This window comes from Dermacentor albipictus, chromosome 1 (genome assembly GCF_038994185.2).
Source record: "Dermacentor albipictus isolate Rhodes 1998 colony chromosome 1, USDA_Dalb.pri_finalv2, whole genome shotgun sequence".
Taxonomy (NCBI): domain Eukaryota; kingdom Metazoa; phylum Arthropoda; class Arachnida; order Ixodida; family Ixodidae; genus Dermacentor; species Dermacentor albipictus.
In genome coordinates, this window is record NC_091821.1 from 356,942,108 (window position 1) to 356,969,515 (window position 27,408).

Below are 27,408 nucleotides of genomic sequence, written 5' to 3' on the forward strand. Positions count from 1 at the left end.
CACAGTAAATGTTCTTGAAACTTGCTGAATTCAGTTTTTGCCTCCTTTAGAACACAGTGCAGTCCATCCTTAAGAGGATGGCTTTTAGCTAGGTGCCCCCTATCTAAATACATGGGAAAGCAGTTGTTTTTCTCAGCAACCACCAAATTGCACCAAATTTGATGAGGTTTGTTGCATTTCAAAGAAAAAGTTTAGATGTAACTATTTGCAAGTAGGTTTTTGATTTAGGCCGTTCATTTTTAAAATAAAATTATTGGATATTGCAAATTTTCTGAAAACGAAACTATCAGGTATACAATTCTGTAACTCGGCAATGACAAGTGATATCACAATTCTGTAAATTGCATCTAATAGTACATCCAAAGTGGACAAAATTGATAATATAGATGACTCTTAAATACACGACTAATATGCGAGTTGGACTTTTGTAAAACCTTTGTAAACATAGCAACAAATTCACGTAAGATTTAAACTGATATGTCAAATTTGTCCACATTAAATGTCCTGACAAAGGATGTTTCCAGAACTGTTATATGTGTTCTTGATGGAGAGTGACGGATTTCTAAGCTTCGTGCTTCTATTTTTTCTTTCAAACTTATACATTTTCGGCAAATTTTGTATAAAAAGCAGAGACCCTAAATCAAAATTCTGCATCTAATGGTCACTAGAATTTTGTTTTCTTTCTTTCTCAAATGCAACAAATTTAATTAAAATTGGCCTAGGGGTTACCTCAGAAAAGCATTTTCGTGGTTTACATGTATTTGAGTAGGCAGCATCGGAGTTGAGCCCAAGCTAATGCTTCTTCTTAACGATGAAAGCTCAATTAGGCCTGAGCAATCACCATCAAAGTCATGACATCACGCTGAGTAGGTTGGGAACTTCAAGGCAGTGCCGCTGCCTGTCTTTAGAGTTTGCCTATTCTCGTGTTAAGAGTGGATTTCTTGGTATTGCAGAAAAGTAGTTTACTAATACAGCTAAATTTATTTTTCTCTTTAGTGCCCCTTTAGAAATGAAGACAGCAGAGCTTTAACGTGTCAATGAGTGTATCATCCACTTTCAGGGTTTGTGGAAACCTTGAATGGGTGTTAACGGATATGTTCTTGCCAGAGACCACTTGCTTCTGGCTTTTTTTGTGCATTGGGTGCAGTAGCTACTAGTGGAGTGTGGTAAACAAATAATGCAACACCACTGACGGCCAACTAGCAGCAGCGGCCATGATGCGCCATGTTGCCGGACAGCTAAAATGCATACAGGGTGTCCCAGCTAACTTTAGCCAGAGTTTAAAAATGTGCCAATGCACTCTAAGACAATGCAACTAAATGCATGTTGCTGAATATTGTATGGAGCATGTCACACTATCTTTTCTACTCTGCTTAATTACATAATTAGTCACAATTGATTAACCAACTTCAGAAGCAATGAAGTTAGGCAAAAAAATTCCAATTAGGAAGTTGTAGAGCAGTTTGTAAAACGTCCGATTAAAGAGTTTCCAACTATTCCAACTATCTTTTCGGTATTAGTATTTTTCCGCTTACTGCAGATGCCAGCGAAAACAAGAAAAACCACGTGTCATGCCTGCATGCGTGCTGTTATTGCAGCGCTCCCAAACCTCCCGAGTACAAACAAACATAGCATTTAGCCGGGTGTGCTGCCGTTGCATCTGCTTATTGCTATCGTGAAGTGCTGCGAGGGAAGCACATCGCTGGCGTAAATCGCACAGCCAACACCTTTGTTACTGCCCTGTCGCCTTTTAAGCGGCAGCACATCCTGCTAGATACTATGTTTGTTTGTATGCGGAAAGTTTGGGAGCGCTGCAATCATGGCGCGCAAGCGGGTATGTCAGATGGTTTTTTTTCTTTATTTCACGGGCATCTGCAGTAAGCGGAAAAGTACTAACACCTAATCGATAGAAAGTTATAAACTTTTTAATTGGACATTTTGCAAAGTGCTCTACAAGTTTCTAATTGAAATTTGTCACCTAAGTTCGTTGCTGTTGAAGTTTAATTAATTTTGATAAATTATGCAATTAAGGTGAATACAAAAATGGTGTGGCTTACTCCATACAATAGTCAGCAACATGCATTTGATCGCATTGACTTTGAGTGCATTGGCATATTTTTAAGCTCTGGCTAAAGTTAGCTGAGACACCCTGTATAAATGAGGTTTGTTTGCATATTGGATAACGTTTCAATTTTCAATTCAATTCAATTCAGTTTATTTTTCATTGATAATAATTTGTACAAAGGAACTGTTGGGCCTGTAGCCAAGGGCTAGTGTAGGCCCATAGTCATATTTGTAGTAGCAGCTACAATGTCATGCGCTTATCTAGTTTTTTAATGATACAACCTAATACAGTTAGGTGGATACATACAATTAAAACCATTAAAAAAGAAAAACAGTGCATATCAATCAATGGTAATAAAACAGAACTGTCAGTAGAATACATGCACATACACAATGAAAAAACCGACATAGCATATTATACGTAGAAGTGACACATTTGCAAGGGTCTGTGTTGAAGTGTTTAGGCTTTCTGAATAGATCCAGCACAGTATGAAACAGGTGGAGAACCAGGCTGACAAAAAATCACGTACTTTTTGATAGGTATAGCTTTTTTACAGCAGACACGAAATTGTTGGCCATTTTTACCTCAAGAGGTACTGTATTCCAAATTTTAGCACCATGAAACTCAAGTAGTCGTTGGCCATACGTGTTACGAGTGATAGGTAGGTTAAAATTTATATTTGTTGCACCCCTTGTATTGCAATTAGGTGTAATAAACAGGCTTGGTGATAATGAGTGATTCCCATGTAAGATATTGTTAATCAAAATGGCAACTTTCATTTTGCATGCCAGAGATAAAGGTAATATACCGAGACGACAGAACAGCATGTCAGTATTATCATGTGGGCTTGTGTATGTCATAATGCGCAGGGCCCTTTTCTGTAACCGAAAAACGGGATCTATGTATGTTTTATATGTGCTAGACCATGATTCAGAACAGTATGTGATGCGACAGTGAAATATGGAAAAGTAAACAACTTTAAGTACGCTAAAGTCAAGATATTCCCTTCATTTTATTAATAAATAGCAAGCCGAAGCTAATTTCGCGCATATACTTGACATATGTGGTCTCCAGTTTAAGTTGCAGTCCAATAATACCCCTAAATATGTCATGTGATCGAGCTGTTCTGTTGTTCCACCTAGAAGGTGAATTTGCATGCCAATTGTGTCACCCCTGGAATAACGGGAGTTGAAAACTATGTATTTTGTCTTATCTCTGTTAAGTGTTAATTTATTACAAGCAAACCAAGTTGATATGTTGGATAAATCGCTGTTTATAGTGTTCTGCAATATTCCAGGAGATTTACCCGAAAATAATAGCGTGGTATCGTCAGCGTACATGATACATTTTGATGACTTTAGTATTGTTGGGAGGTCGTTTACATATAGCGAGAACAGTATGGGCCCCAAAACTGATCCTTGCGGAACTCCTGTGACTATAGTAGTATACTGGGAAACAAAGGAGCCTGATGGGGGGGGGGTCTGATGGGGCATTCTCCTCCCGTACTCTTGGGACAAAGGAACGACAACGCAGTAGTGCAAACAATCACAAGGGCATTTATTGCACCTTTCATACATCAATGCCTGGTAGCCGAGTTGCTATCCACAAAACATGCCGATGGGCGCGCGACAAATCTAGAAGTCCAACTCACCGCGTCCTCGCGAGCGAATATGTTCGCTCCATGCTGGATCCCAACGCCTGGTCGTTCGCGTGTATAGTCACGCGAATCGTGGCGCGTTCGAAGGCGGCCACGCGAGGCAGTCTCACAGAAGCATCGGTCGCCGCGCGCGCGGAATGTCCGCGCTGTTTGCCGAACCGCCGGGAAAGAGGGTCGCTGCACGCGCGGCACGTCCGTGCTGCTCGCTGTCTCCAACCCAAGAGAGAGCGCCTTGTCTCTCCCGCACCCAAGTAACCCCGCAGCAGCGCAACACTAGCGCCATCTCTCGGACTGCGCTTCAACCACATCGACCGCGCTGACGTCACGCAGGCCACACAGCGAAGCGGGACCATAGGAGACGCGCTATGCGAGAAAAACATCAGGGGAGGCGCGAGGGTCGCGCATCCCCACAACGTATGTTTGTGCAGTGAACACCGTGTTCTCTTCTATACACCATTAAGTTTTTCATGTCAGTGCCTTGTTTAAGGTGCAACATAAGGTGTAGAAATGCCACAGAACTGTGACATCCTGGTCAGGTGGGAATTTAATACAGTATAACCCCTTTGATAGGCTCCTCGCTGTTATGTTTTCCAGCCTGCTATGTCACGGTTTTGTGATCCCGACCTAAAGCACATTGACTCCTATGCATTATGTTCCCATCTGATACGTCGCCATTCTGTAATGTTTCTGAATCTTGCGTTGCATTTGAACGTGGCGGTCATGTAAATTTAGCGGTCCAGAGGCGCATTCACTCATGCACGAAGACAATAAATGTATACTCGAAGTTAAGCCTGTCAAGCCTTGCCCATGGCCCCACTCCGAAATGCCGAGAGTATGCGATCGCGAGTCGCGATAAACATGCCTTGGCGCGGTTGTAATTTTTGCCGATTCCCTAAAGCCATCTTTGCCGCAATACAATTTTGTTATAAGGCGAAGCATATATTAATAGTATAAAGGGGCAACTGTCACGGAACATAGTTTGTGTTCCTTAATTACACAGGTGCACACGCGCTGTCTCCAGTCACAGTGCGACCGCCAAGACGTCTAATCACTGTACTAGCAGCCATTCGGGGCTGTTTCTGACATTGCTGTGGCTACTTGAGACCTTCCTCACTGTTAAGTTTTTCCGGCTGTTGCATTATTTTTCCAAGATCCCTTAAAGAAACATATCAACAGGGTGCCCCTGTACTTTGAAGTTTGTGGGCTTTGCGAAGGGACCCACCCATATGTGACAGAGCAGGTATGAAAAGTGGGAACACATCTGCGGAGTTCTTCTGTTCTCACTGCATTGGCTACTAAGATTTAAAAAAAGAAAAACGAAACAATTTTTTTTTTTTTATAAAGATGAGAGCAAGAGGCTTGTATCTTGGTTCACCACATAACAAAAAGAGGTACTGCAAACCTGTCATTAGGCAAGCTGAGTGTCTCTGTCCATATTTGCGTTTCAGCGTGGATGAGGCTGTGGCTACCAGTAGCGGCTTTTGTCACAGCAATCTATTGGGACTTGTGGTGAAATTCATGTATTGCTTGCAGAGAGCATGAATGTATGATGGAAAATCCTAAAACAATGCTTGGCCAAAGTCAGCATGGTTGCTTAGAGTGGAAGTAATTGGCATGAATAGAAGCATCTTAGCTGATTGGACATCATGTTAGTGCTTGTGCTATGCAATATATTTTGTTTATATATTACATGCATTGCAACTTACATTCATTCTTGTTCTCTCTCACTTTTTCTTGAACTGCAGTGGATTGATGGAGAGCCCCCTGTTATGAACACAGCATCAACCAGCTCGGCAATTCCATAAGCTGGCATTGTTAAGGGATTCTTTCGAAGCCAACATCCTATGCCTGCACGCTTATAGTTGGTGACAAACCCATCTGTGCAAATGCCCTCTTGAGCAAGGTTCCTTGCCAGCCAGAGGCCCTATGTAAGAGTATGTCATGTTTGCCACATTGTGATAGGCTGTAAAAATGTTTTCCCCTTGCTGTCTATTGTCGCAGACATGGGACTCAAGTGTATAGGTATTCATCTTTCGTTTCCTTTGAACTTGTTACTCAGAGATTTTCTGTAATACACTTCGGTCCTATTGATATACGTGTGTTCGTTAGCCACAATGTATAAATGAACCTTAGCAGACACAACTGACTGTTCTTTAAGTCTAAGAAAAAAAAAATGATTCACTTCATTCATAGCTGTCCACAGTTGTGGGCATTTGATGTGCAGTCAACATCTGTTCACTTGTAAAATTTTCCCCATGTGTTTATATTTACAGGCCTGTGGAATGTATTTATGTGTCATATGCCTTTTATTTAGAAAGTTACCAAAGTGGAGGGACAGAATGAAAAAAAAAAAAAACTGTTTTGTATATAGCATCGTGCAACAACTGGTGGCCTGGCAATGCTACCGTGAGAAGTTCTACGCATATGCTGTGAAAAAGCATTGCTGCTCTGTGTGTGAGAAATATTTGCCCTTAGTAGTATGTAAAAGAAATTGTTTAAAACCTGTGGCCTAAGATTAGCTCATACATTGAAGTCTCCTTCAGTTTCACCATGCTGCCTTTGATATTTCCAAATGATTTTCAGAGCTTGGAAACTTTGCAAAGCATGTCGACCTCAACAAATCGGATAGCACGCATATTTGTGCAGTGAGCAGGCTTATGAGGCCAATATAAAAGAAAAATGTCACAGAAGAGCTGTCTGCCAACTTTAATGTTTAATGAGGGCAAAGGACAGAAAAACAACAATATTGCACAAGTGGCTGCCTGCCAACTGATCATTAATTGTGGTTATTGGAAGTTTTCACGCATTCACAATAAATGTACATTTGGTAGACAGCGCTTGTGCCAAATTATTTTGGTGTTGTTTTGTGCCCCCATTCACTCGCGTTGTTTTATTACATTTGCAATAAACTAGAGGTGTTCTGGTAGTGACATTACAAAATTGATTACGTATACAGTCGAACCTCAATATCACAAATTATCAGATATAAAGTGAATGCAAAATTTGGTTGGACATGCTTTATTTCAGTGGAGTATTTGTACGCCTGCTATAACGAAATTGAAAATGCAAGGTCCGACTTGTATTAGTTACTGTGAAGCATGCCACAATGTATATATCCTGGTAACAAAAATGTCATACAGTTGCCAACCAACTTTCCAGACCCCTGATTTTTCAAATATGTGCTATTGTTCCCGACTTCCCTGCCGCACCTCCAGCTACCTCTAGCAACAATGTATAATGGCAATAGCCAAAATTTCAGATGCCGCAAGCATAGCAGTCATGTCGACTGGCATGATACAACTATGTTTGCCAATGAAGTGGCGCTGGTTAGGCTTAGCCGCCTAAGCAGTGCAGCCGCTGGAGTGGCCGGTGTAGAGCTGTCGCACGAAGCTCGCTGCCAATATGCCTTCACTTGAGCTTATCAGCGATCAAGTGCAAGATCAGGTGCATTGGCTAGACTCCTTTAACTGAAGCCTTGTACATTTGGCCATGATTGAATGTTCAAAGAAACCAAATATAAAACTCTCAAATCCAATACTGCTTGGATTTATATTTGATTTGAATATTTGCATACGCATGTATTGTTTTCATCCAGTCTTATGTGTGCTGCACAAACATGAAATCCTGGTTTTCCTGTGTGCTTCTTTTAAATAAGGATGCACTGTATCATAGAACCATGTTAGTTAGTGTATTCCCTCCCTCCATATGCAAGCCGTCCAGAAAGGTGCATGTGACAAAGCTCAATATGAGTGATGTTTGTGATTTCTTGTGTACAGATTTCTCAGGGCACGCAGCAGGCTTTTCTTTTTATTAAGTAACTTTTCATGATTAATTTTCCACTCATGCAAACCCACACTAGTGAGCACATTGCATAGATTCTTAAAACAATCTATATTTGTGCTATAAGACAAACTTCGGCTTCATTCACTCTTGGGAAGCGAAAAGAGAGAAAAAAAGTCCAAAGCGGGCGGAAATTTTTTTCTCCACATGTCCAAGATGTTGATTGACATCTGTTCTGCCTTTGCTGCTTTCACCAAATCTACCTGCTCTGGGCACACTTGTCTGCGTAATGGCACTCGTCACCACACCATTTCAAGCAGTGTGTTCATTGATCCATTTGCCATCAAAATGAGTGATGGTGTTCAGCTTTGCCTGCGCTGATTCTTGAACGAACAAATGAAATAAACAGTTTTTGTTCATTTAAGCTTTTATTTTATGGAGATGCAGAATAAGCAGCTGAAGAAGCGGGTGCCCCAGAAGTGGCGGTGATGAAATCGGCCAGCTGTGCGAAAGTGAGGAGTTAGGACACAACAACGCTTTGCTCTTGCACCTTCTGCTAGTACTCAGTTCCTTGGCAATCTTCATCCAAATCTTGCCCTTGTGGGACGTATCTTTGTGGAGGCTGAGAGTTTTATCGTACACCGCTGAGTAATTTTTCATTGTGTCAATTAGTATAAGCACTGATACTTTGGGTTGCATTTTTAATATTTACATGCCAGCGCAGCTTTCGGCGAAGCATAACGACATCACACTTTCGCCAAGGTGAAACAAATTGGTCCGACATAGATCTGGCTTGCCACTTGGTTTTCCGGCCGCTTAGGCGGAAAAGTGGGCAGATTACTTGGCATTTTTTTTTTCTGCTTCTGCCCACTCAGAGACTAAGTGTGAACGTAGCCGAAGTACTGCTTTGTGAACCAGCGTACAATTATATTTATGCATTTAAAGAACATTATTACGCATAGCACAGACGTCCAGTGTAGCGTTTGTGACTGATGGCTGGATGATATCAGCAAGCTCATAATGTGCTCATGGCACTGCTACTACCTTTTTGTATTTTATTTGCTGCGTATTATGTTATTTACATTTATATGGTACTTATTTACTAGAATTGTATGAACCTGTTGCATATTGAAAACTTGTATGGATACTGGTTACCAGTATTCCTACGCCTGTGCTAGAATAAAATGTATAGCTTATCCCTTCTCGTGAGGAATTACTGAAATGACACGTACTGTAAACACAGTAGTGCCAGTTTAAAGTGACACTTCTTTGCAGTTTTCTTCGTGTTTGGCATGCCAAGTAGACACAAAGGTCTCGTACAAGTGGTCAATAAATAAAGATTTTGATGGTGGGATTTTCAACTAGGGTCCTCCAGCACAGTATCCCAAGGCTACTGAGTAGTTGAATTACCCAAGTATGCTACAGATGTATTCATAAAGTGAGTGCATCCTTACCTCTCTCTACTTCCCTCATGCAGGCTAACATTTTGAGATGCTCTGCAGCATTGCATTGCCTTTGGGGTTTGCGAAAGTTTCGTAATATGCGAATGGCATGGGGATAGATAGATTAATAACTTTATTGAGGTCCCTCAGCATGCGCGATTAGTGCGCAGTGGGTCGCTCCCACACAGGGACAGAGAGGCCATTGCCCTCCGCCGCGTTGCGGGCTTGATGGACAGCCCAGAGCTGTGCTTCAAGGTCCGAGCTGTGTAGAGCTTGGTCCCACTCTTCCTTTGTGGTGCTGGCCCCCGGCGACAAAAGCGACACGCATTGTGAGGGTGTGCGTCGGGAAAGATTTTGTGCTGGAAGGCCGGGCATGGGTAGGTGCCCATCTGAAGTAGCCTGTACGCGACTTCTTGTGCTTTATTGAGTGCTTTGTGTGGTAGTGGTACGGTTCTCCTGACTAACTTATAGTGCTGGGTGAGATCGTTGTAAGTGATGAGGGGGTCGCGCTTGCTCTCCCATCCTGCCGAGAGGAAGTCTGGGCTTGCACAGTGAGTTACCGTATTTATTCGAATCTAGGCTGATAGCTTTTTTTTCAAATAATCATATTCCAAACTCTAGGGTCGGCTTAGATTCGAGGATTTTAAAAAACACGCCAGTTTTTCATTGAAACTGCTAAATATGGTGCATAGCTAGCGCCATTTAGAAAAGTCAGTATCGCAGCCGCTACTAGCCGTGCCAGTAGCCAGTAGCCAACCGTACACAAGAGGTCGCCATTTTGACCAGTGTCGTGTCGGCCGTATTGGGGTGCGGCGTAGTGTTATCGCGATGGCACCAAGCAGGAGATGTCACTACAATGCCGCTTTCAAGTGATAGTCGCAGAGGTGTTGTTGAACCTTCAAGCCGGGTGGGACTTCGATGTCGACGAGAAAAACTTCCGTCGTTGGAGGGGACGACGACAGCAGGTTTTTGCGTGCGCCACAATGAGGATGGCATTTAGCAGACCAAAGAAAGACCGTCACCATGAAGTGGAGACAGTTTTGGCCAACTTTGTTCGGACACAGAGAGCAGCTGCCCTTCCAGTGCAACAGAAGTTCTCGAAGCGAAAGCTAGGGAACTTTGGAGGGAACGAGGCCTAACGCCAAAGGATTCCGAAGCCAGCCGGGGCTGGCTTCAGAAATTCATGAAGCGCTTCGGCTTCAGCCTCCGACATCGCACTTCAATCACCCAGAAGCTGCCAAGTGATTTCGAAGAAAAGCTGATAGCTTTTCAGCGCTACGTGCTGCGAAAGAGAGAAGCAGCAGCCTACAACCTTGGGCAAATTGGCAACGCTGATCAGACGGCTGTGTATTTTGATATTGCCAGTGGTGTACACCATGAATGAAAAGGGTGCCAAGGAGGTGAAGGTGCGCTCTGCAGGCTACGAGAAGCAGCACGCAACTGTGATGCTGTGCTGCACAGCTGATGGACATACTCCTTATATGATATTTAAAAGGAAGACACGGCCTGCTCGAGAAACTTTCCCAAGAAATGTCATTCTGTGGGCAAATGAGAACGGGTGGATGATGGGTGTGATGGTGGAAGAGTGGGTTAAGATTGTGTGGCAACGGCGTCCAGGAGCCCTTTTGACAAAGAGCTCGCTCCTTGTCATCGACTCTTACCATGGGCACTTGACCCGACAATATGAAGGCTGCACTCGCCCAAGCAAACACGGACCTCGCTGTCATACTGGGCGGCATGATGGGCCAGTTGCAGCCACTTGATGTCTGCATCAACAAACCTTTCAAGGATCGTCTGCGGAAATATTACACGGACTGATTGACTGACGAAGACCACATGCTAACGGCAACGGGCCGCATCAAACGTGCATTGCTATCGCAGCTGGTGGGCTGGGTAGATGCTGCGTGGGACGACATCCCAGGTACTTTGATCGTACGCGCCTTTAAAAAGTGCAGCATATCTAATGCGCTTGACGGTACCGAAGATAGTGCACTGTTTGAAGGTGACACAGTGCCAAGGAACACAGCGACGAGTCTAGCAGCGATGACGACGCTGAATGAGCTCTGCACGTTCAGATTCAATAAATGCTGTTTGCATTTTGTGAATGCTGTCCTCGCTTTTTTTGTTCGGCCTACATTCGAGGTAATATATATATATATATATATATTTTGTTGGCTTTGGGCTTTCGGGGGTCAGCTTAGAATCGGGGTCGGCCTAGATTGGAGTAAATATGGTAGGTCTCATGCGGCCTCGTGTGCCGTCTTGAGGTTAGGGAGCGGCCCCTCTAATGGTCCCATGTGTGCCGGGAACCAACTGATGTAGTGTGGTGTGAAGTGTTGAGCACGAAGTATTCTGCCAACGGTCGGGGATATGCTCCCTGTTCCGAAGGACAGAACTGCCCTCTTGGAGTCGCAGTATACCAAGCCTTACTGTTTTCTAGGAGTGCAAGGCTGATGGCTGCCTGCTCGGCCACTTCAGGACTATCAGTGTATACCGTGCATGCGTTGATGACCGTGCCATCTTTGTTGACCACTGCTGCTACGCAGGCTCGCCTGCCAGGATATTTGGCTGCATCCGTAAAGCAGCATGTGTTCCCAGAGGCTGCTGGGAGGAGGAGGAGTGCTTTGGCTCGAGCAAGTCTTCTGTTGATGTTGTGCTCGGGTTCATATTCCTGGGCAGGGGGGCTGCCCTGATCTTTTTCCTCTGGTCGGGTGTTAGCCCATGCTTGTTACACTCGATCTCCCGAGGCACGACGCCAATTTCTCGTAGGATCCATCTGCCCGCAGGTGTGCCGGACAGCCTGGTGATCTGTCCCCGTTCCTGTGCCTCCGCAATCTCGCTCAGCATGTTGTACATGCCTAACGCGTCCACTCTAAGAACAGCTTACACCCTTCGGCATGCCGCTTCTGCCACATAACAATAATCTTCATCTGCCTTGATGCGTTTCCTTTCTTTATTGCTGCGAGCCCGGAACTTTCCATTAATGAACGGCATGCGCGTTTTCAGAAGGGGCGCTCCAAAGGGTGTAAACTGTTCTATGCTGATAACGCACGTGCTCGCAGCGATAAAGAAAGGAAGCGCATCAAGGCAGATGACGATTATTGTTGTGTGGCAGAAGGGGCATGCCAAAGGGTGTAAACTGTTCTTAGAGTGTCCAGAGTCTCCGTGCTCGTGTGCATGGGGATACAATAACCATATCATCACCAATTACACACCCATCACAAGAATCAGTGCTAATCGAATTAATGGCAGCAATCATCTCCAGAGGATTAGCGATGTCAATTTTTGCTTCAGTGGACAAGCTGTGAACAGTGGCTGCCATATTTTTAACAGCTGCACAGTTTAAGTTCTACAAATTTTTTTTAAACTAAATTTTAGCTATGCAAAGTATTATTCATTGCCATATGGCTGTAAAAGCTAATGTAGCAAGGTATTACCAGCCAACTCCAGGCAGTTTACAATTGAAAGAATGCATGAGGATAGCAATTTCAGTAGGGTAACAAACCTGACGCATAAATGATTGTAGTGCCTTTATTACAACTCAATTTTGTACTGTTCCTAAGACAGAGTACAGCGATGAGGACTTCGCAATATCCACTTAACAATGCACAAGTCTCTTGCATGCAGGCTCCTTCTACACCAGGCTAGCATTAGCGTGCACGCAAAGGTATTTGGATTGCGAGAGCTGTGGCCAAACTGCGTCCCAGTGCTCTCTAGCAGCCTTGGGGGAAGCAAGGAATTGGATGGTGCATATGCACAGGCCAGCAACCATAGCCATTTAACACTTCTCTGTTTCTTCATCCTTTGGTCGCAGCTTTTGTGTGTAGACACTCCCCAGAGTGATGGTGCTGGTAGCACAGCTGTTCTGCATTTTGTATGCGCTACACATGTCCTCATCACATGGGAGTGCAGCTGTGCTGTCACACTAGTGAATTTTTGCAGCAGAAACTGAGCACTTTGATTCACGGATAGAAGCAAGACTGAAAGGTGTGAACTGGTTACGAGTGCCAGGCGGGGCATGTGTGATGAAATTTTTAGCTTCCTCCTGGAGGAACAGTGGAATGCAGTTTGGCCTAAGCTCCCTGCTTATTTAGAGGGCTTAGTTCAGTCACAGGTCCTATGTTCCAATTACTTTTCTCCACACCTGTACATTTTCGGTATTCGGGTTGCAGGTTCCATGAAAGAAGTCAATTTAAGTGCAATGTTGCACTGCAGTTTGTCAAGAGGTGAAGAAGCCACAAGTCTACTACAACGCCACATATACTACTAAAACTTGCAGGCTGTGTGCCTGGGCTGCATGTAAACGGCTCCTTCATAGATTCCTGTGCCTGTAAATTTTTCATGTAAATAGTGTAGTGATGACAGGGTGCTGCTAAAGTAAAACTTAATGAAGTCAAAACGTGGCAGTACGATGTTTTCAGGTGCACAAGCGAATATTATGCAGTTGGTTGTAAATAATATTTAAGAAGTGTGTTTGAACCAGTATCTCATAAAGGAGCAAAATAATTAACTGCGCCATTTTCAGAGTAATAGTCCCTAGAACACGCATTGCACAGCGTAACGAGCAAGTAATGAGTTCGTCCAACGCGTGATGCCCGTCAAGTGCGCGGAGGAAGAAATTGTCGCCACTCCGACTGCCGTACTCGGCAAAAAAACACCATAAAAATATGCCAGCAAGTTTGGCAGTAGTCCACAGCGCGCACGTTGTACAGCGATCACCAGTCGAGCCTGTTTCGTTTCAGCTGTTCCTCGTACTCGCGCAGCGGCACTCCTGGGTCGTAGTGGTACGCTGCAAGTGCGCGGAAGCGTAAAGCCTTAAGCTTTCGAATCTTCTCCTTCTCGTTGATGCGCATCTGAACTTTGGGCCTTTTACTGAGCAACCTGTTTTGGTTCAGCAGCGCTCGCCGGTGCAGAGATTCCCAGTACTCGGGAGTCTCTGGGTCCATCTCCGACAACGGCGGTGGTCCGTTCAGCGGCAGCTCCCACAGCCAGGACGGGTACGAGTCATCAGGACCGAGCTCGACGTCCTGGCCTTCCTTGAGTATGTTGCTGCCGCAGCAGAAGCGCACGAGTTTTTCTGGATCCGTTTCTACTGGTAGCTTTTTTTTCTTGGGTTGGATGCTGAGTCCCGCTGCGGCAACCGGAGATGTGCTGTTAGCATCCTACACTCAGTGCGCTCCGTAGGATTTCGCGGACGACATTTAAAGGGGAAAGAAAATGGAAGGTAAAATTATGTTTACCTGAAGCTGCTGCAGTTGCCTTTTTTGCGTAGCTTCTTGTAAGCAACTGTTGAAACGTTTGCCACGAATTTCTGTGGTGTATTTTGTTACAAGACCTAAGAAGCAACGTGCAAACAGCCATGCTTTCTTTTTTTTTCCAGTCTTCACTTGATCTGGCTTGTATTCGTGCGCGCTTGCTGGCATGCGCTGGCTTCATGCACGGATCTACTTCCACAAAATTGGGTAGGAAACACATTTTGGTATGTTTATTCGTGCGTATTTAAAATTTGTCGAGGTACTACATCAGATTTAAACTACGGCAACTTGAACTCCACACGAAGCGCCTTATTTCGTGATCATGATCATCATCATGATCACGAAATAAGCCGGCTGCTCTGTAAACTGTGTTCTTGCCACCATAACATCAATGCCATAACTGTGCTAAACGCTTGATATGCTGTTCTTTTCCGTTGTCTTTCTTGTGACACTTTGTTGACAGTGATACTGGCACCGTTGGTACCATTTCCTATATGTACTGCACAAGCGGGTTCTATTGGAATACGCAGTAGCTGTCTACTTTTCTTCGGATTTTCTAGTACTACAAGTCGTGAGAGTAGAGATGACTGGGAGCTCGCTTTGCGGCGACATTCAAGATGTAAACGATCGGCTCGGCTAGTTCGGCGCTTGTGACATCCGAGAAACTTTCTGCAGTTCAACATGCCGACGGTCATCCTGCTAGATGTGTCGCTGTCCATGTGTCGACCTGTGACGACACCCGACAGCTCGGAATCGCTCCAGCTGCGCCAACTGGCCGTGCATGGCATCAATGCTTTCCTCGATCATATGGCACAGCATTGTAAACTGGAATTTTGTGCATTGGTACGTGCACGCGTGTCGCTTCGACATGCGACGTGAATATTTCGGGCTTTTAAATTGTTTAACTGAAAGGTGCGTCAAAGCGCCGCCGTGGTTGCCGCTTTGGTGACCGTGTAGCACTGTGCCGGGCTTTTTAACTATCAATGGGACAGTGCAAACCGTCTGCGTTGGCGGGGCGATTTTACCGCTGCATGTTTATTGTAGACTCTCAACACGTGCTGTGGCAAACGATTGAGGAAGAATAAATCAAATCGAGCCGTTACAATTTTTCTCTGAATTTTACATAACTGAGCCTCACGTCACGTAAGACTAGCTAACTTGTTGCTAGCGGTAGCGAGGCAGCCAAGAAATCTGAACGCGTGCTTTCGTGGCATTTTACGTCGCACGGCATGTATGCACTGGGTACTTCAAGTTGCGAGTGCAGCTGATATTTAACGCTTGCACCGGACGTGGCATGACTCTAAAGATCCTAATATTGATTTTACGAAAAGCTTAGCTGAATCGACTTTATGGTTATATAGTGCAAAACTGGCACTGGATAAGAAGCGGATTAGGACCAAGTATGGACGACAGAGCTCGGTAAACTTGTAAAAGTGCTGTCCCCTGGTTTAATTTTCAACACGATAGTGAGGCTTCCCGTTCAGCGAAAGACGCGGCGGTGTCCACGGCGTGTCGAAAAACCCACGTCACAGTCACGTGATTCAGTCACTCCGTACAGAGTGGAGACAACCGCGGCGTTTTCTACGGCGTTGGCCACGCGAATCGCGGGCGCCTCAGTAGACTCCTTTGGCGGACGGCGTACGGACGCATTGCCGGCGCTCGTTCATTAATCCATTCGTTATAAACGAATGAATGCGAGAAAACAACAGTGACTGTGTATGAATAAAAACAACTGAAGGGAACACTTAAGCTATAGCGTCATACTCTTAAAGATGCAGTTTAAGTGTCCCCCTATCTTTTTCTGTGCAGGTCCGTTCATCAAAATTCATGGGACAACAGGATTGCTTTATTTTTTTGCCTGACGCATTATCCACCAAGCAGCCTAAATATGTGGCTGGTACCTCAATTCTCAGTTTTTTGACGTGCCAGTACACTCTTTGTTTTTGTGCGAGAGCTCTTTGCTGTGCATGCTGGTGCGCTCTTGCATTAGAACGCATTCTGTGGCTGCAGTGACATTTTCTTTCTTCTTTATGCAGCAAATTGCAACAATACTTGACTTGTTCTGAATGTTTGAATGCAGTCACTGACTGCATTATCTGTAATCACGAAAAATTTAATGCATTAAGTACACATAGACAACAGAGGAATCATTGTTCAATCAATTCGAGTCATTGTTACAAGCAGTGCAATGTTAGCCCAATTTCAGCATTTGTATGGTTCACTTACTACCACTTTGTAGCAGTGGCATTTACAGGACATCTGTTTTCAGTCTGCTTGCAGAATGTTACTGTGTGCCAAGTATGTGCCAACAAACCTGGTAGTGCCATTACATTTGAATATGTATCCCTTCGAAGCAGCCACAATGTGCGAGGTTCTGGTGTAGATACAGATACACCACAATGCACACTGTTGTTTTATTAAAAGAGGTTCAGTTTAGCTGCTTCTGGCACCTGAAGCTTCCCATTACATGTCTAAGGCCCTGATGCACCGTTGATATCACATGTGTGCGGGCTCTCCATTATCATGCTGCATTACTGGGCTGATGGACTTGTTTTTCAGAGATAGAGGCCTAATGTCGGTTGAAATAATTACAAAGTGGTCCAAATTGTAAGGAAGTGGCCAGTATAGTAATCATTTGGCTTGGTAATGACTAGCCTACTGTAAAGGCCACCCCACATTCAGCGTTTTCTGGCGTTTCGTCACCTGGCGTCGCCCGGCACCGACACTTCATGAGGGTGACACGCTCAGCAGATCTCGCCGCCAAAGCGGCTCGATGAGTGCAGGTCAATAAGTGCTGGTTCGCATACCCCTCGTGTACATTAGGCTCGTGGGGCTGGACGCTCCCTCTGGCACCGTTCATGTGACGCCTCTGAGAGAAGCAACGCCAGAAAACCCTGGTAAAAACGCTGAATGTGGGGCAGCCTTAATGGTGTCTGCATATTCACTTCTGTCTTTACTGAGTGAAAGAAAATAAGGCTATGTCTATCATGATGCAGGTGGTGTTCTCATCACTTTGGGAACTGGTGGTGCCATTCACACGCGACACCGAGAGCATCAAGGCAGCCTTGGTGCAGATGGAGTGCCACGATCGCACAGACCTCAACCTTGGTTTGCAGGGAGCCCGACAAGTGCTCCTCGATGAATGGGGGTCTGCAATGCCAGCACAGGTTGGTGTCATGATGCCTCACTTTCTTTTGGCACGTCTCTGTGGGACACCTCGTGTGAAGAATATGGTTCATGCAACGTTTCCTTTTGCATCTAGTACATCTGGTTGCACATGACCACTGTACCTTGAACTTGTGTATATAATTAGGTGGTAGGCAGAAGGGCAGTGGGTTGGACTCTATGCCAACTCCGGCCAGCGTGGGGGGTGGAGTTGGTTGTTTGTGTATGGGGCTTCAAGAATTTGTTTTTGTTGCATTCCATCTGCTAACGACTCCAGTGAGTTATAAGCTGTTCATACTTTTGAGGTTAGTAGAGGTTAATGGTCGGATGAACTGACATAAAGCCTGGAAACAAACATTGTTTAAAGAGAGCCAAGTATGAAACACTATGTACAGACTAAGTTGTCTTATGTCAGGTAGTCCCCACAGGGGCGTCTGCGTCGGCAGGCGTTTGGTGTGTTGTGACACGACGTACCTGAGCACACAAAGGTTGGACTCTCCCGCGCCTGACCGTGTGCGGCTTAGCCGTGTCCGGGGAAAAGAAGATCCTGGGTGTTGAGCTAATGCTGAGTGCTTGGGCCTTTATGGCCCCTTGGTGGAGGCAGCACACCTCTTTGACCTCGGCTTCTTGTCGGTGGCACCCCCGGACTGACCCACCTGGGTGAAATCAGTGGTTGCCTTTTCCTGTCTCTCTCTCCCCAATCTTCGTCTTTCCCTCTCACTTTCAATCTTTTCGGTCTTCACTTCTCACTTCCAAATTTCTGGGCGGCAAGCGTGTAATCTTGTGTGGCTAACCAGTCTTGGTTATGCTGTATTTGATTATAGCAGGGATGTAGAACTGGCACATGCCAGACAATCTTGTTGTGTTCCCTCGTTGGGCTCCAGGGGGGGTGGTTCACATTTTGCTGAACAGACATCACTCTAACAATTACCTCCGCTTCCCAATCGCGCCCTGAAGAGGGCATGCAATGAAGCAACCTTCAAGTTTTTTTACCAAAGCAAGGAAAACGTCCCAAAGTATCATGTGATGAATAGTGAGAAAGCTGAAAAAATCTGTCCACCGAAACGATTGGACTAGGCTATAAAGCGAGCAAAATGGCTAGCGGTGGCTTGTTACTTGAGGTGTGTGATAAAGTGGAACACAGCAAGCTTCCAAACCTTGTGACCTTTGGGGACAGTGCAATTACTATTGCTGCTCATTGATCAATAAACACAGTCCATGGGGTAGTTTCAGAACAGGATCTGTTGGAACTCACTGAGCCGGAGCTTCTCGAGGGCAGGAAGGAGCAGAATGTGACTAAAGTAAAAAGGATTAAGATAAGACATGATGACAAGGAAGTACCGACTAAGCACCTAATACTGACATTTAACAGAAGCTGCCTACCAGAATCCATAAAGACAAGATATGTGAAGCTCCGTGTGAGGTCATGTGTGCCAAATCCGCGTCATTGTTTCGAGTGCCAAAGATTCAGGCTCCCAGTCATGCTGAGGTCGGCTCACATGTGCTAAGTGCGATGCCAGTGACCATGGAGCAGAGAACTGTACCAGTGACCCTCAGTGACCCTCATTGCATCAACTGTGATGGTGGGCACCCGACATATTCTAGATCATGTCCAACCTGTAAAAAGGAAAAACAAATTATAATCCTTAAAGTCACACAGAACATCTTGTACACCAAAGCACGTAGACGGTTCCTCATTGGTTTAAAGGACGCATATGCTGATGTGGCGCATGAGGGGGCTGCACCAAATCACTTTATGCCATCTGCCCGGCCCACACGGATTGGGCTATTGGCTGTGGCACCTGCCCCTGAGGCAGTAGTAGGTAAAACTACCACGTCCACTTTGCAACAGAGCTCGGCGACCTTCGGGCAGTCAGGCCAGAACGTCTCCCTCGCCAGGTGAGGTCTGTAACATGAACAGCCAGCCTCCAAAGGCGGGCGACCAGCACCTCCCAGGAGGCAATGGACACAACATCGGCACCTCTGGTGCTGAAGGAGCTGTGCGGGTCACTTGACCACTGCAAAAAGCAAAGAAAAAAGGTCAGGGGTCTAGACAAGGATCCCTGACCATTATACTATTTTTTTCCTTCACACACAGAACACTTATGTATTATTATTAGTGAATAAAGGGAAAATCGGACATCCACCCGTTCGTAGCAATTGCTACAAAGGAAACCCATACAGGTTCCTCGAAAGGAAAGCCTCAGAGTTGAAGAAAAATTTGTCCTGGTCCGGGACTCGAACCCGGGACCACCGCCTTTTTGGTGCAGCCGCTCTACCATCTGAGCTAACCAGGCGAAGTCAGATTAATGGCAGGGCGAAGTCGAACTTCATAAAGTAATTAATAAAGGGAAAATTCCCCTTTCCACTTCCTCATTACACCAATTACACTTACCTAAAACAGCAACAACAATGCCCTCCAGATGCCCTTCAGAGGAAACTAGCCTCGGCCAATTGGAACCATTTTAAAGAATCAAGCTATATATCATATTTTATCAGGGAATTGAGTATAGATGACGTGGTAGCTTATTTTACCTCTTTTATAATAGATGCCTCAGAAAAACGCACTCCAGAAGCTACCGGTAACTCATGCAAAAGGCGAGTCCCTTCATGGAATGATGAGTGCAGGAAGGCGTGAAGGAAACAAAATAAAGCATGGGGCACACTTCATCATTACCCAAATGCAGAGAATCTCATCCAATTCAAACACATGAAATCACAGGGAAAGTGTACACGAAGGCAAGGGAGGAGGGCAAGCTGGGAGAGGTTTATCTCCGGCATAAATGCGTACACACAGGAGGCGAAAATATAGAACGGGTTCAGAAGGCTTAAGGGCCAGCGAATCCATCCGCTGCCTTTGGTGAATGACCAAGGAAAAAGTGTGAACGACCAAGCCTATGTGCTTGGTGAGCACTTCGAGTGCGTTTCTAGCTCTACCCACTATTCCGAGAGTTTTCTGAAATACAAACAAACGGAGGAACGGAAGCCACTCAACCGTAAATGTAGCACAAATAAACCTTTTGACTGGCCTTTCTGCATTGCCGAGCTGAAAGCTTCTCTAAACACATGTCAGAACTCTGCTCCAGGTCCCGACAGAGTTATGTACGAGATGATTAAACACTTTCACCGAGACACACAAATCGCACTACTCACACTCTTTAATACTCTCTGGGCAGCTGGACATCTTCCATCCTCATGGAAAGAAGCTATTGTCATCTTTGTGTTGAAACAGGGCAGAGATACCGGCTCAGTAACAGGCTATTGCCCGATAGCGCTGACAAGTTACTGCTGCAAGTTTTTCGAAAAAGTGATGTCGCTGTCTTCAGCAAAACCTTGAATTGAACGAAATGCTTAGTCCATACCAACACGGATTTAGAGAAGGCCGGTCAACAACTGACCACCTCGTGCATGTCGAGGCTATTATTTGTGATGCCTTTGTCCATAGACAGTTTTGTTTTTATTGATAGTTGTTGACATGGAAAAGGCCTATGACACCACATGGTGATATGGAATCTTTTGAGACCTGTCACATATGAGCAGGGAACAAGCTGAATGTTATTGAGAGTTACTTCTCAAAACCTACATTCTGCGTCAAAATAGGCAACACACTCTCATGTCCATTTACACAGGAAACTTGGGTACCCTAGGGAGATGTGTTCAGCTGTATGCTCTTTATTGTGAAGATGAACACACTTCGTTACTTGCTGCCTTAAGCCATTTTCTGCTGTCTATGTAGATGACGTACAGGTTGGTTTTAAATCATGCAATTTGGCAGTCTGCGAGAGACAAATACAGCTTGGGCTGCTGAAAGTATCCCAATAGTAGGGTTCAAGGTGAATCCATAGAAAAACTTCTGTGTGCTTCTTTTTCAAGAGAGAGAGGTATGGTGCCTGTTCCCTCTATACCTGTGAACATTCCTATGAACAAAGAACAAACATTCTTAGGTATCACACTCGATCCGAAACTAAGTTTCATCCCCCACATCAAATACCTCAATGCCAAGTGCCTGAAAACTATGAACATACTGAAAATACTCGCACATAAATTGGGGCAGTGACAGAAAATGCTTAATGAATCTCTGCAAAAAACCTTATTCAATTGCATTTAGACTATGGGGCTATGGTGTATCAGTCTGAGTCTGAGTGCCCTAGCAAGGCTTGATCCTGTTCGTCACTTAGGCATCTGCCTGGCCACAGGAGACTTCAGAACTAGCCCAGTACAAAGCCTCTATGTAGAATCTAATGAAAATTTTCACTCCCAATCCATCTCAAAGGTCTTACTCCAGTTTCATGTATTTCCTGAAAGCTCACTTTGTGGACACCCTTGTAACAAAACCGTAAACAATACGACTTGCGCCACACTTTTCAAAAAATTGTCCAACAGTGAGAGGACCCTTTTCACTACGTATGAGGAACTTCAGCGAAGAAATGGCTGTCCCACTTCTTGAAAATCCTCTAATGGCTCCAGCCAAGCCAGTACCACCATGGCTGTGGCAGCTGATAGACTGTGACATGTGTTTTACAGAAGTTACAAAGAATGCACCAGAAATACTCATAAAAACGCACTTCTTAGAACTTCATTCAAAGTACTTATGTCAAGAATTCTACACTGATGCATCAAAGTCGCATGCCGGCATTTCTTATGCTGCTGTCGGCCCATCCTTTTCGGAATCTGCCTGTTTGCATCCGGAAACAAGCATTTTTATGGAGGAAGCCTACACACTATTGTCGGCTGTAAGCTGCCTCAAAGAACTAAAACTACAAAAGCGCATCATATTTACAGATTCATTAAGCGTCATCAAAACCTTAATGTCTCTACAAAAGAATAAAAATCCCGTCTTTACTGAACTATATTCAATCCTATGTGCTTTGTATGCATCTCATCAACCTATCATAACTTGCTGGGTACCTGACCAAAGAGGCATCGAGGGTAACATGCTTGCAGACTGTATAGCTACATCAGTAACTCCCAAACCAAGGAATTGTTCCTTAGCTGTCCCTGTTGTAGATTTAAAGCCTTTCCTATGCAAGAAACCAAGGGACCATTGGAAACGTACGTGGGACACTGACACACTCAACAAACTTCACATTATTAAGCCAAATGTAGGAAACTGGCCACAGCTTACAAAATAAGACAAACTGAGGTTATTATTTGCCGTCTTGGGATAGGCCACACATATAGCACTCACCTCTACCTGTTGATCGGTGATCAGCCTCCTGTCTGCAATAAATGTGGTGATACGCCAACTGCCCTTCACATCTTGATAGAGTGTCGGGAAGTAGAAGACCAAAGAAAAAAGTACTTTGCCACTGTATGCAGACGACACATCCCTTCCACCTAGCAGTTTCTCAGCATTGAACTGCCTTTTCATATTAAGTTAGATTTATGGGTTTTGTGAGATGTCGGTACATTGCAAGCTATCAGCCTGTAGTGGCGTGACTATCACCTCCAAAGCAGGCGAAGATAGGCTTGCATGCAGGTAGCATGAGAATAGAACACGTTAGCATGCTTGGTCTGAGCGGCTGCGGTGTCAGTCGCTCCCGAGAACCAGCTGCACTATGGCTAGCCAGCCTATATAAACCGTGGCTATGGTGGCCAGCTCTTTACGCCGCCTCCCACAAATTGGTGACCCGGACGACCAAGCCCAGTGTCGGTGCACCAACTCTATCAAGGCGAGGGACGTGACCTCACGCGGTTCGGCAGATGTCCCTCAGTTCTAGGGTGTCTGGGAACTCTAAATTGACATGACAGACATCTGATTCATCCAGCTGGATAGCCACTTCCTTCTCAACAAGGTTCCAGGCCCCAGCTACATTACAGGCTCCAGTTGCCACCTCCTGGCCCTGACTTCTACGACGACTTGCAGGCGGCCGTGCTTGGTCACTATGTCACCTCGAGCGCTCAGTCACAACTGCTCTCGCCATTTGAACCATCGCGTCATTCCGCGTTTTATCCCACATCACCTTCATCCATACGTGCCGATCGTCAGCATGGGCCGGTCCTAGCATCAGATCGCTACTGGGTTCGTGAGCCTCCTCCCCAGCTCAAAAGGCAGCTGCATGACGACTCTTTCCAAAGAATTCACTGGGCCAAATGTATGTGCTTTCAGCTATTCTACGGCTCACCACTCTCCTTCCTTGGACGTTCCCGCAAGCTGTCTGCTTTTTGTTTGGAGGCACTTCACTTATCACCGATACAGAGGCTCTCCCACCGGCTCCACTAGGCGCAAATTTCACTCTTGCAGGCATGGCCGTGCCACATGTACAACCTTCATGATGTATTCAGCGACCACCGCAACCCTGATGCTATCGGCATTCGAGATTTCACCACTAGCAGCAGCAGGCGAGCCTTCCGATATTCTGCGCTCATGTCTTTTGTGGATGCATGGCCTACCAAAGTTTTACAGGAGCCAGCTCTGCCATCTGGTTTCTTCAGCTCAAGAATCACTTCTCTATCAACAACATGAGTGACCAACACTTGCGCTATCTCCACACAAGTCTCGAGCTGCCAGACGGTCTACTTTTGGAGCTCTGACTTCTACAGGCCTGGGCATCTACGAGAACCTGCAGCAGGTCGCAATTTCGCACTACATATCACTGTAGCTGTGCTTTGCTCACAAACTGTGCTACTAGTGCTGCCTGGTACATCTCTCTGATTTGTGGGAACCCTACACTACCAACGACGACACCATCTGCACACTTTACCTGGACTTTACCATTGGACTTTATTTCAACCGCACTTCACACCAGGAGGGGGGGCCCTATAGCGGTGTAACGTGCAGGTAGCAGGAGAATGGAACACACTAGTGCGCTCGACCTGAGCGGCTGCGGTTTCGGCCGCTCTCGAGATCCCGCTGCACCATAGCTGGCCGGCCTAAATGAACCGCGGCTACGGTGGCTACCTCTTCGCGCAACCTCCGATAAATTGGTGACCCAGATGACCATACCCGGCCTTCCCACAAGCCCCAAGGATTTGTAGCACATCTTCTCACTAGAGGCTGCTGCTGCGATAGCATGTTGTAAAGCATGTGCCTCCCAGCCCTTGCATTCAAGGGCTCACTGGTGAGGTACGAGTGCTACTCTCACTCACACGTTTACAGCATTATCCCTTTGTAATGAAACTTTTATGGTCATCACTAGTGGTTATCCTTAAGTTTATTTATTCTATTATTATTATTATTATCATCATCATCATCAGCATCATCATCATCATCATTATTTATTCTATTATTCTACTGATTATCCTTACAGAATGCAGCTTTCGTGTTGATACTAGTATACATCATCATGTCAAGCAGCTTGTATCATACTTTGATAGATGTCTTTTTACACCATAGGTAGACCAGCTTGGGATAGAGAAAATTGCAACAATAGGCCACAGTGTTAAGCCAAATAGAGTCGACTTGCAATATAATGAACATAATGTATCTGATAGTCAGTCATATCTATGTTCTAAAATTAATTTTTCTTGCAAAGTCTTGTATACTGCTTATATAACGAAGGTATTTTTTGTATTGGACATGACTTCATCATAACAAAGTTTGACTGTAATTGCACAGCACAGTTATGTGACCTGATTTTGTTTTACACAGGTAATTCTTGTCACCGATGGTGCCCTTAGTGGCTGGCGGGGATCAGAGGATGGCGGTCCAGGACGGCTACACGCTGTCTGCCTGCACCCTGCAACTGGCGCGCCACCCCCAGCTCTTGGTCCTCTGGGGCGCCTAGCTCAGCGAATGGGTGGCCGTCTGTTCCTGCCTGAAGGAGGCCTGTCAATCCGTAGTGTGCAGCAAGCTTTTCTGAATTTGGCGCAGGCACAGTACGCACCTTTTCACGGCGTGCTGCGTTGTGGCCAGCTCTGGTCCAGTGTAAGCCTCTGTCCACCGCCAGAACCCCAAAAGAGACCACAGGACTTTGGCTGGGCCCAGCCATCAACGACCATCCAGGTAATTGTGTGCTGAGGATGTAGACACATTTGTGCAACTTCAGGAATAGTATTCTAAGAATATGCTGTGAACTGCATCATGTTGTGTCACTGACTGGCTCCTACAAGGCTATGGGCAACCAGCAGTGAAACTTCGCATGCCAACAGCAGCACCGTAACACGCAGCATGGCAAGCGGAGGAAACCATTTACCTAGTACATACTGCGATTTCACATCTCATCTTGAGGCATGTGTGTCCAGCTTCTGACTTGGTTGGACCCTGGTGTGCTAGAATATAGGAGCACATGTGCTCCTCAAAATGTGTGTGGTCATGGGCAGAGCTTAGCTGGACGCATTAGCTAAAGCAGACGATACAGGTACACATTTGTTATCATTCACAATGCCATGTCATTTTCATGGCCTCTACTAGGTGGACGGTGTCAGCATATTTTAGTTTTTACACTCAAACTGCCATAGCACCTCCTGGCCGGTGGTGCTTGCCCATAGCCTCATAGTAGTGTGACAGAATGATGCAGCGAGACAACATAGGAGTGAGGCAACATCATATAGTGAGACAGCCTGATGGAGACTAGCTCATATGAACAAAGCCCATGCTGCAAATTAGACTACATGGCTTTATAGAATTCATTATGTATGATGGTTTAACCTGGCAATGAGTTTACCATGTATGCCTGGATAATGTCATTCACCTGCATTGGTGATATAAGTGATTGGGATATATAAGCAAGGCCTTTAACCTGATTTTGCTTCTTACAAGGAGCATCTCTAGGCAGAATGCTAAAGCTGCAGAGGGATTTGAACGAATGTCATTGTAACAAAAAATGTTGCTTTCGTGTACATGCCAAAAACAACAGTGCAGTCTATGGGAGACTGCCATAAACTGCAGCTTCTGCAGTAAAAGGCATTTGGTCATCTAACTGTCCAGTAACCTTGTAGCAGAGTGACTGCCACCTGCAATCCTTATACATTCTAGAGATAAATCTCACTTTTGGCATAACTGGCAGTCCACATGTGAATCTACATGGCATGCGTGTAGATCAGTGCTATTTTTGTAACATGTTAAATCTTATTGTCACTGTTCAGGTTTGCGGCTTCCTTGGGCTGCAACAAGTGGCTAATCCACCAACTCTGTCCCGTCACTTGGTGCTCCCTGCACCAGGTCCTGAAGAGGCAAGACCCACTGAACCCAAGGAAGGAGGACGTACAGGCGAAGAAGAAGAAGACGGCGACGAAGGCAAACAACCATCTTTCTGTGTCTTGTTGCACGGGAGCCTCAAGGTTGAAGGCATGGTGGCCCTATGCCAGATAGGACAGGACTGGTACGGCATGCTCTACTCCTGGGCCGACAGCAAGAAAAAGTCAAATCTTATGCTGTCCACCTTTGAGCCAGGGCTCGACGCAGTGCCGTGGCTTGGCAAGTTGGACCATTTGGGACCGCAGGCACTGGCTCCTCTGGGGAGTGAAGCACTTCCTGTTAAGTCAAACGACAAGCACAGCTACTCGCATAACTCGGTCGTGTGGATCCGCCAGTCTGACCTGCAGGCAGACATCCAGAAGATTCTGCGGCATGCAAGGAAGCTGCCAGAAAAGACGGCAAACTTCTATAAGGAATTGAACCGACTGCGGCGCGCTGCACTCTCGCTTGGATTTCATGAGCTTTTGGAAGGCATGGCCACAATTCTAGAGCGAGAGTGCACACTGCTGCCAGGCTCGGCTCATCCGGATGCTGCCCTGCAGCTGAGCCATGCGTCGTCATTCTTGAGGGGCCCCAGCTGCAAGGACTACACAGCGGCGTTGACACCACTGCGAACCAAGTTCTCTTCTCAAGACTGATCATCGAAAAGTACTGTAGAGAGACATTCGTACGGGTGAAGCCAGCTGTTGTACCCATGTCACACATGTACTTTCGATGACAGTTGAAACCGGTGACCTCCTGTTAGTTCTTTCAAGAAAGATTTTCCTCAACAGAGGCACTAGTTGTTTGTTTCAGTAGTTGTTGAATGTATATGTGTATGACACAGGTATGACGTGCAGCACACCACAGCCCAAGTTGAAAAAGGTGCATATAAATGAACCACTGTCTGTCGTACTTATCACCTC

General features: G+C 45.6%; 3 protein-coding genes across 4 annotated transcripts in view; 2 read left to right on the forward strand and 1 right to left on the reverse strand.

Moving 5' to 3' along the window:
• The window catches only part of LOC135902155 (MAU2 chromatid cohesion factor homolog), a 44,576-nt gene extending 35,872 nt beyond the window's left edge, over positions 1 to 8,704 (forward strand). The window contains exon 16 of the mRNA XM_065432081.1: positions 5,468 to 8,704. Within this exon, the coding sequence (XP_065288153.1) occupies positions 5,468 to 5,527 (60 nt within the window). The 3' untranslated portion in view covers positions 5,528 to 8,704. The remainder of the gene's footprint in view (positions 1 to 5,467) is intronic.
• A 3,753-nt stretch (positions 8,705 to 12,457) lies between these two features.
• On the reverse strand, positions 12,458 to 14,360 carry LOC135902175 (large ribosomal subunit protein mL54-like). Its single transcript, XM_065432130.2, has 2 exons — positions 14,185 to 14,360; positions 12,458 to 14,075 (listed from the first exon to the last, which is right to left on the reverse strand). The coding sequence occupies exons 1-2, from the start codon at positions 14,303 to 14,305 to the stop codon at positions 13,660 to 13,662; spliced, it is 537 nt and encodes a 178-aa protein (XP_065288202.1). The 5' UTR covers positions 14,306 to 14,360; the 3' UTR covers positions 12,458 to 13,659.
• A 32-nt stretch (positions 14,361 to 14,392) lies between these two features.
• LOC135902164 (integrator complex subunit 14-like) lies at positions 14,393 to 27,297 on the forward strand. 2 transcript variants are annotated; one of them, XM_070531823.1, is made up of 4 exons: positions 14,393 to 14,406; positions 17,175 to 17,366; positions 24,956 to 25,309; positions 26,392 to 27,297. In XM_070531823.1, exons 2-4 carry the CDS (start codon positions 17,178 to 17,180, stop codon positions 27,139 to 27,141), a joined length of 1,293 nt encoding a protein of 430 aa, XP_070387924.1. In that variant the 5' UTR covers positions 14,393 to 14,406; positions 17,175 to 17,177; the 3' UTR covers positions 27,142 to 27,297. The 2 variants fall into 2 exon arrangements, with proteins under 2 accessions (XP_070387924.1, XP_065288165.1); XM_065432093.2 differs by lacking the exon at positions 14,393 to 14,406 and adding an exon at positions 14,543 to 15,042 and having other exon boundaries at positions 17,196 to 17,366.
• The last annotated feature ends 111 nt before the right edge of the window (positions 27,298 to 27,408 follow it).

Bases quoted from the DNA above. Each gene is read 5' to 3' on its own strand.
- LOC135902164 (XM_065432093.2), top strand. From the start codon at position 14,881: ATGCCGACGGTCATCCTGCTAGATGTGTCGCTGTCCATGTGTCGACCT. The intron at 15,043-17,195 runs GTACGTGCACGC...ATCATGATGCAG, and splicing joins AACTGGAATTTTGTGCATTG to GTGGTGTTCTCATCACTTTG. The intron at 17,367-24,955 runs GTTGGTGTCATG...TGTTTTACACAG, and splicing joins GGTCTGCAATGCCAGCACAG to GTAATTCTTGTCACCGATGG.
- LOC135902175 (XM_065432130.2), bottom strand. From the start codon at position 14,305: ATGGCTGTTTGCACGTTGCTTCTTAGGTCTTGTAACAAAATACACCAC. The intron at 14,076-14,184 runs GTAAACATAATT...CGGTTGCCGCAG, and splicing joins GGCAACTGCAGCAGCTTCAG to CGGGACTCAGCATCCAACCC.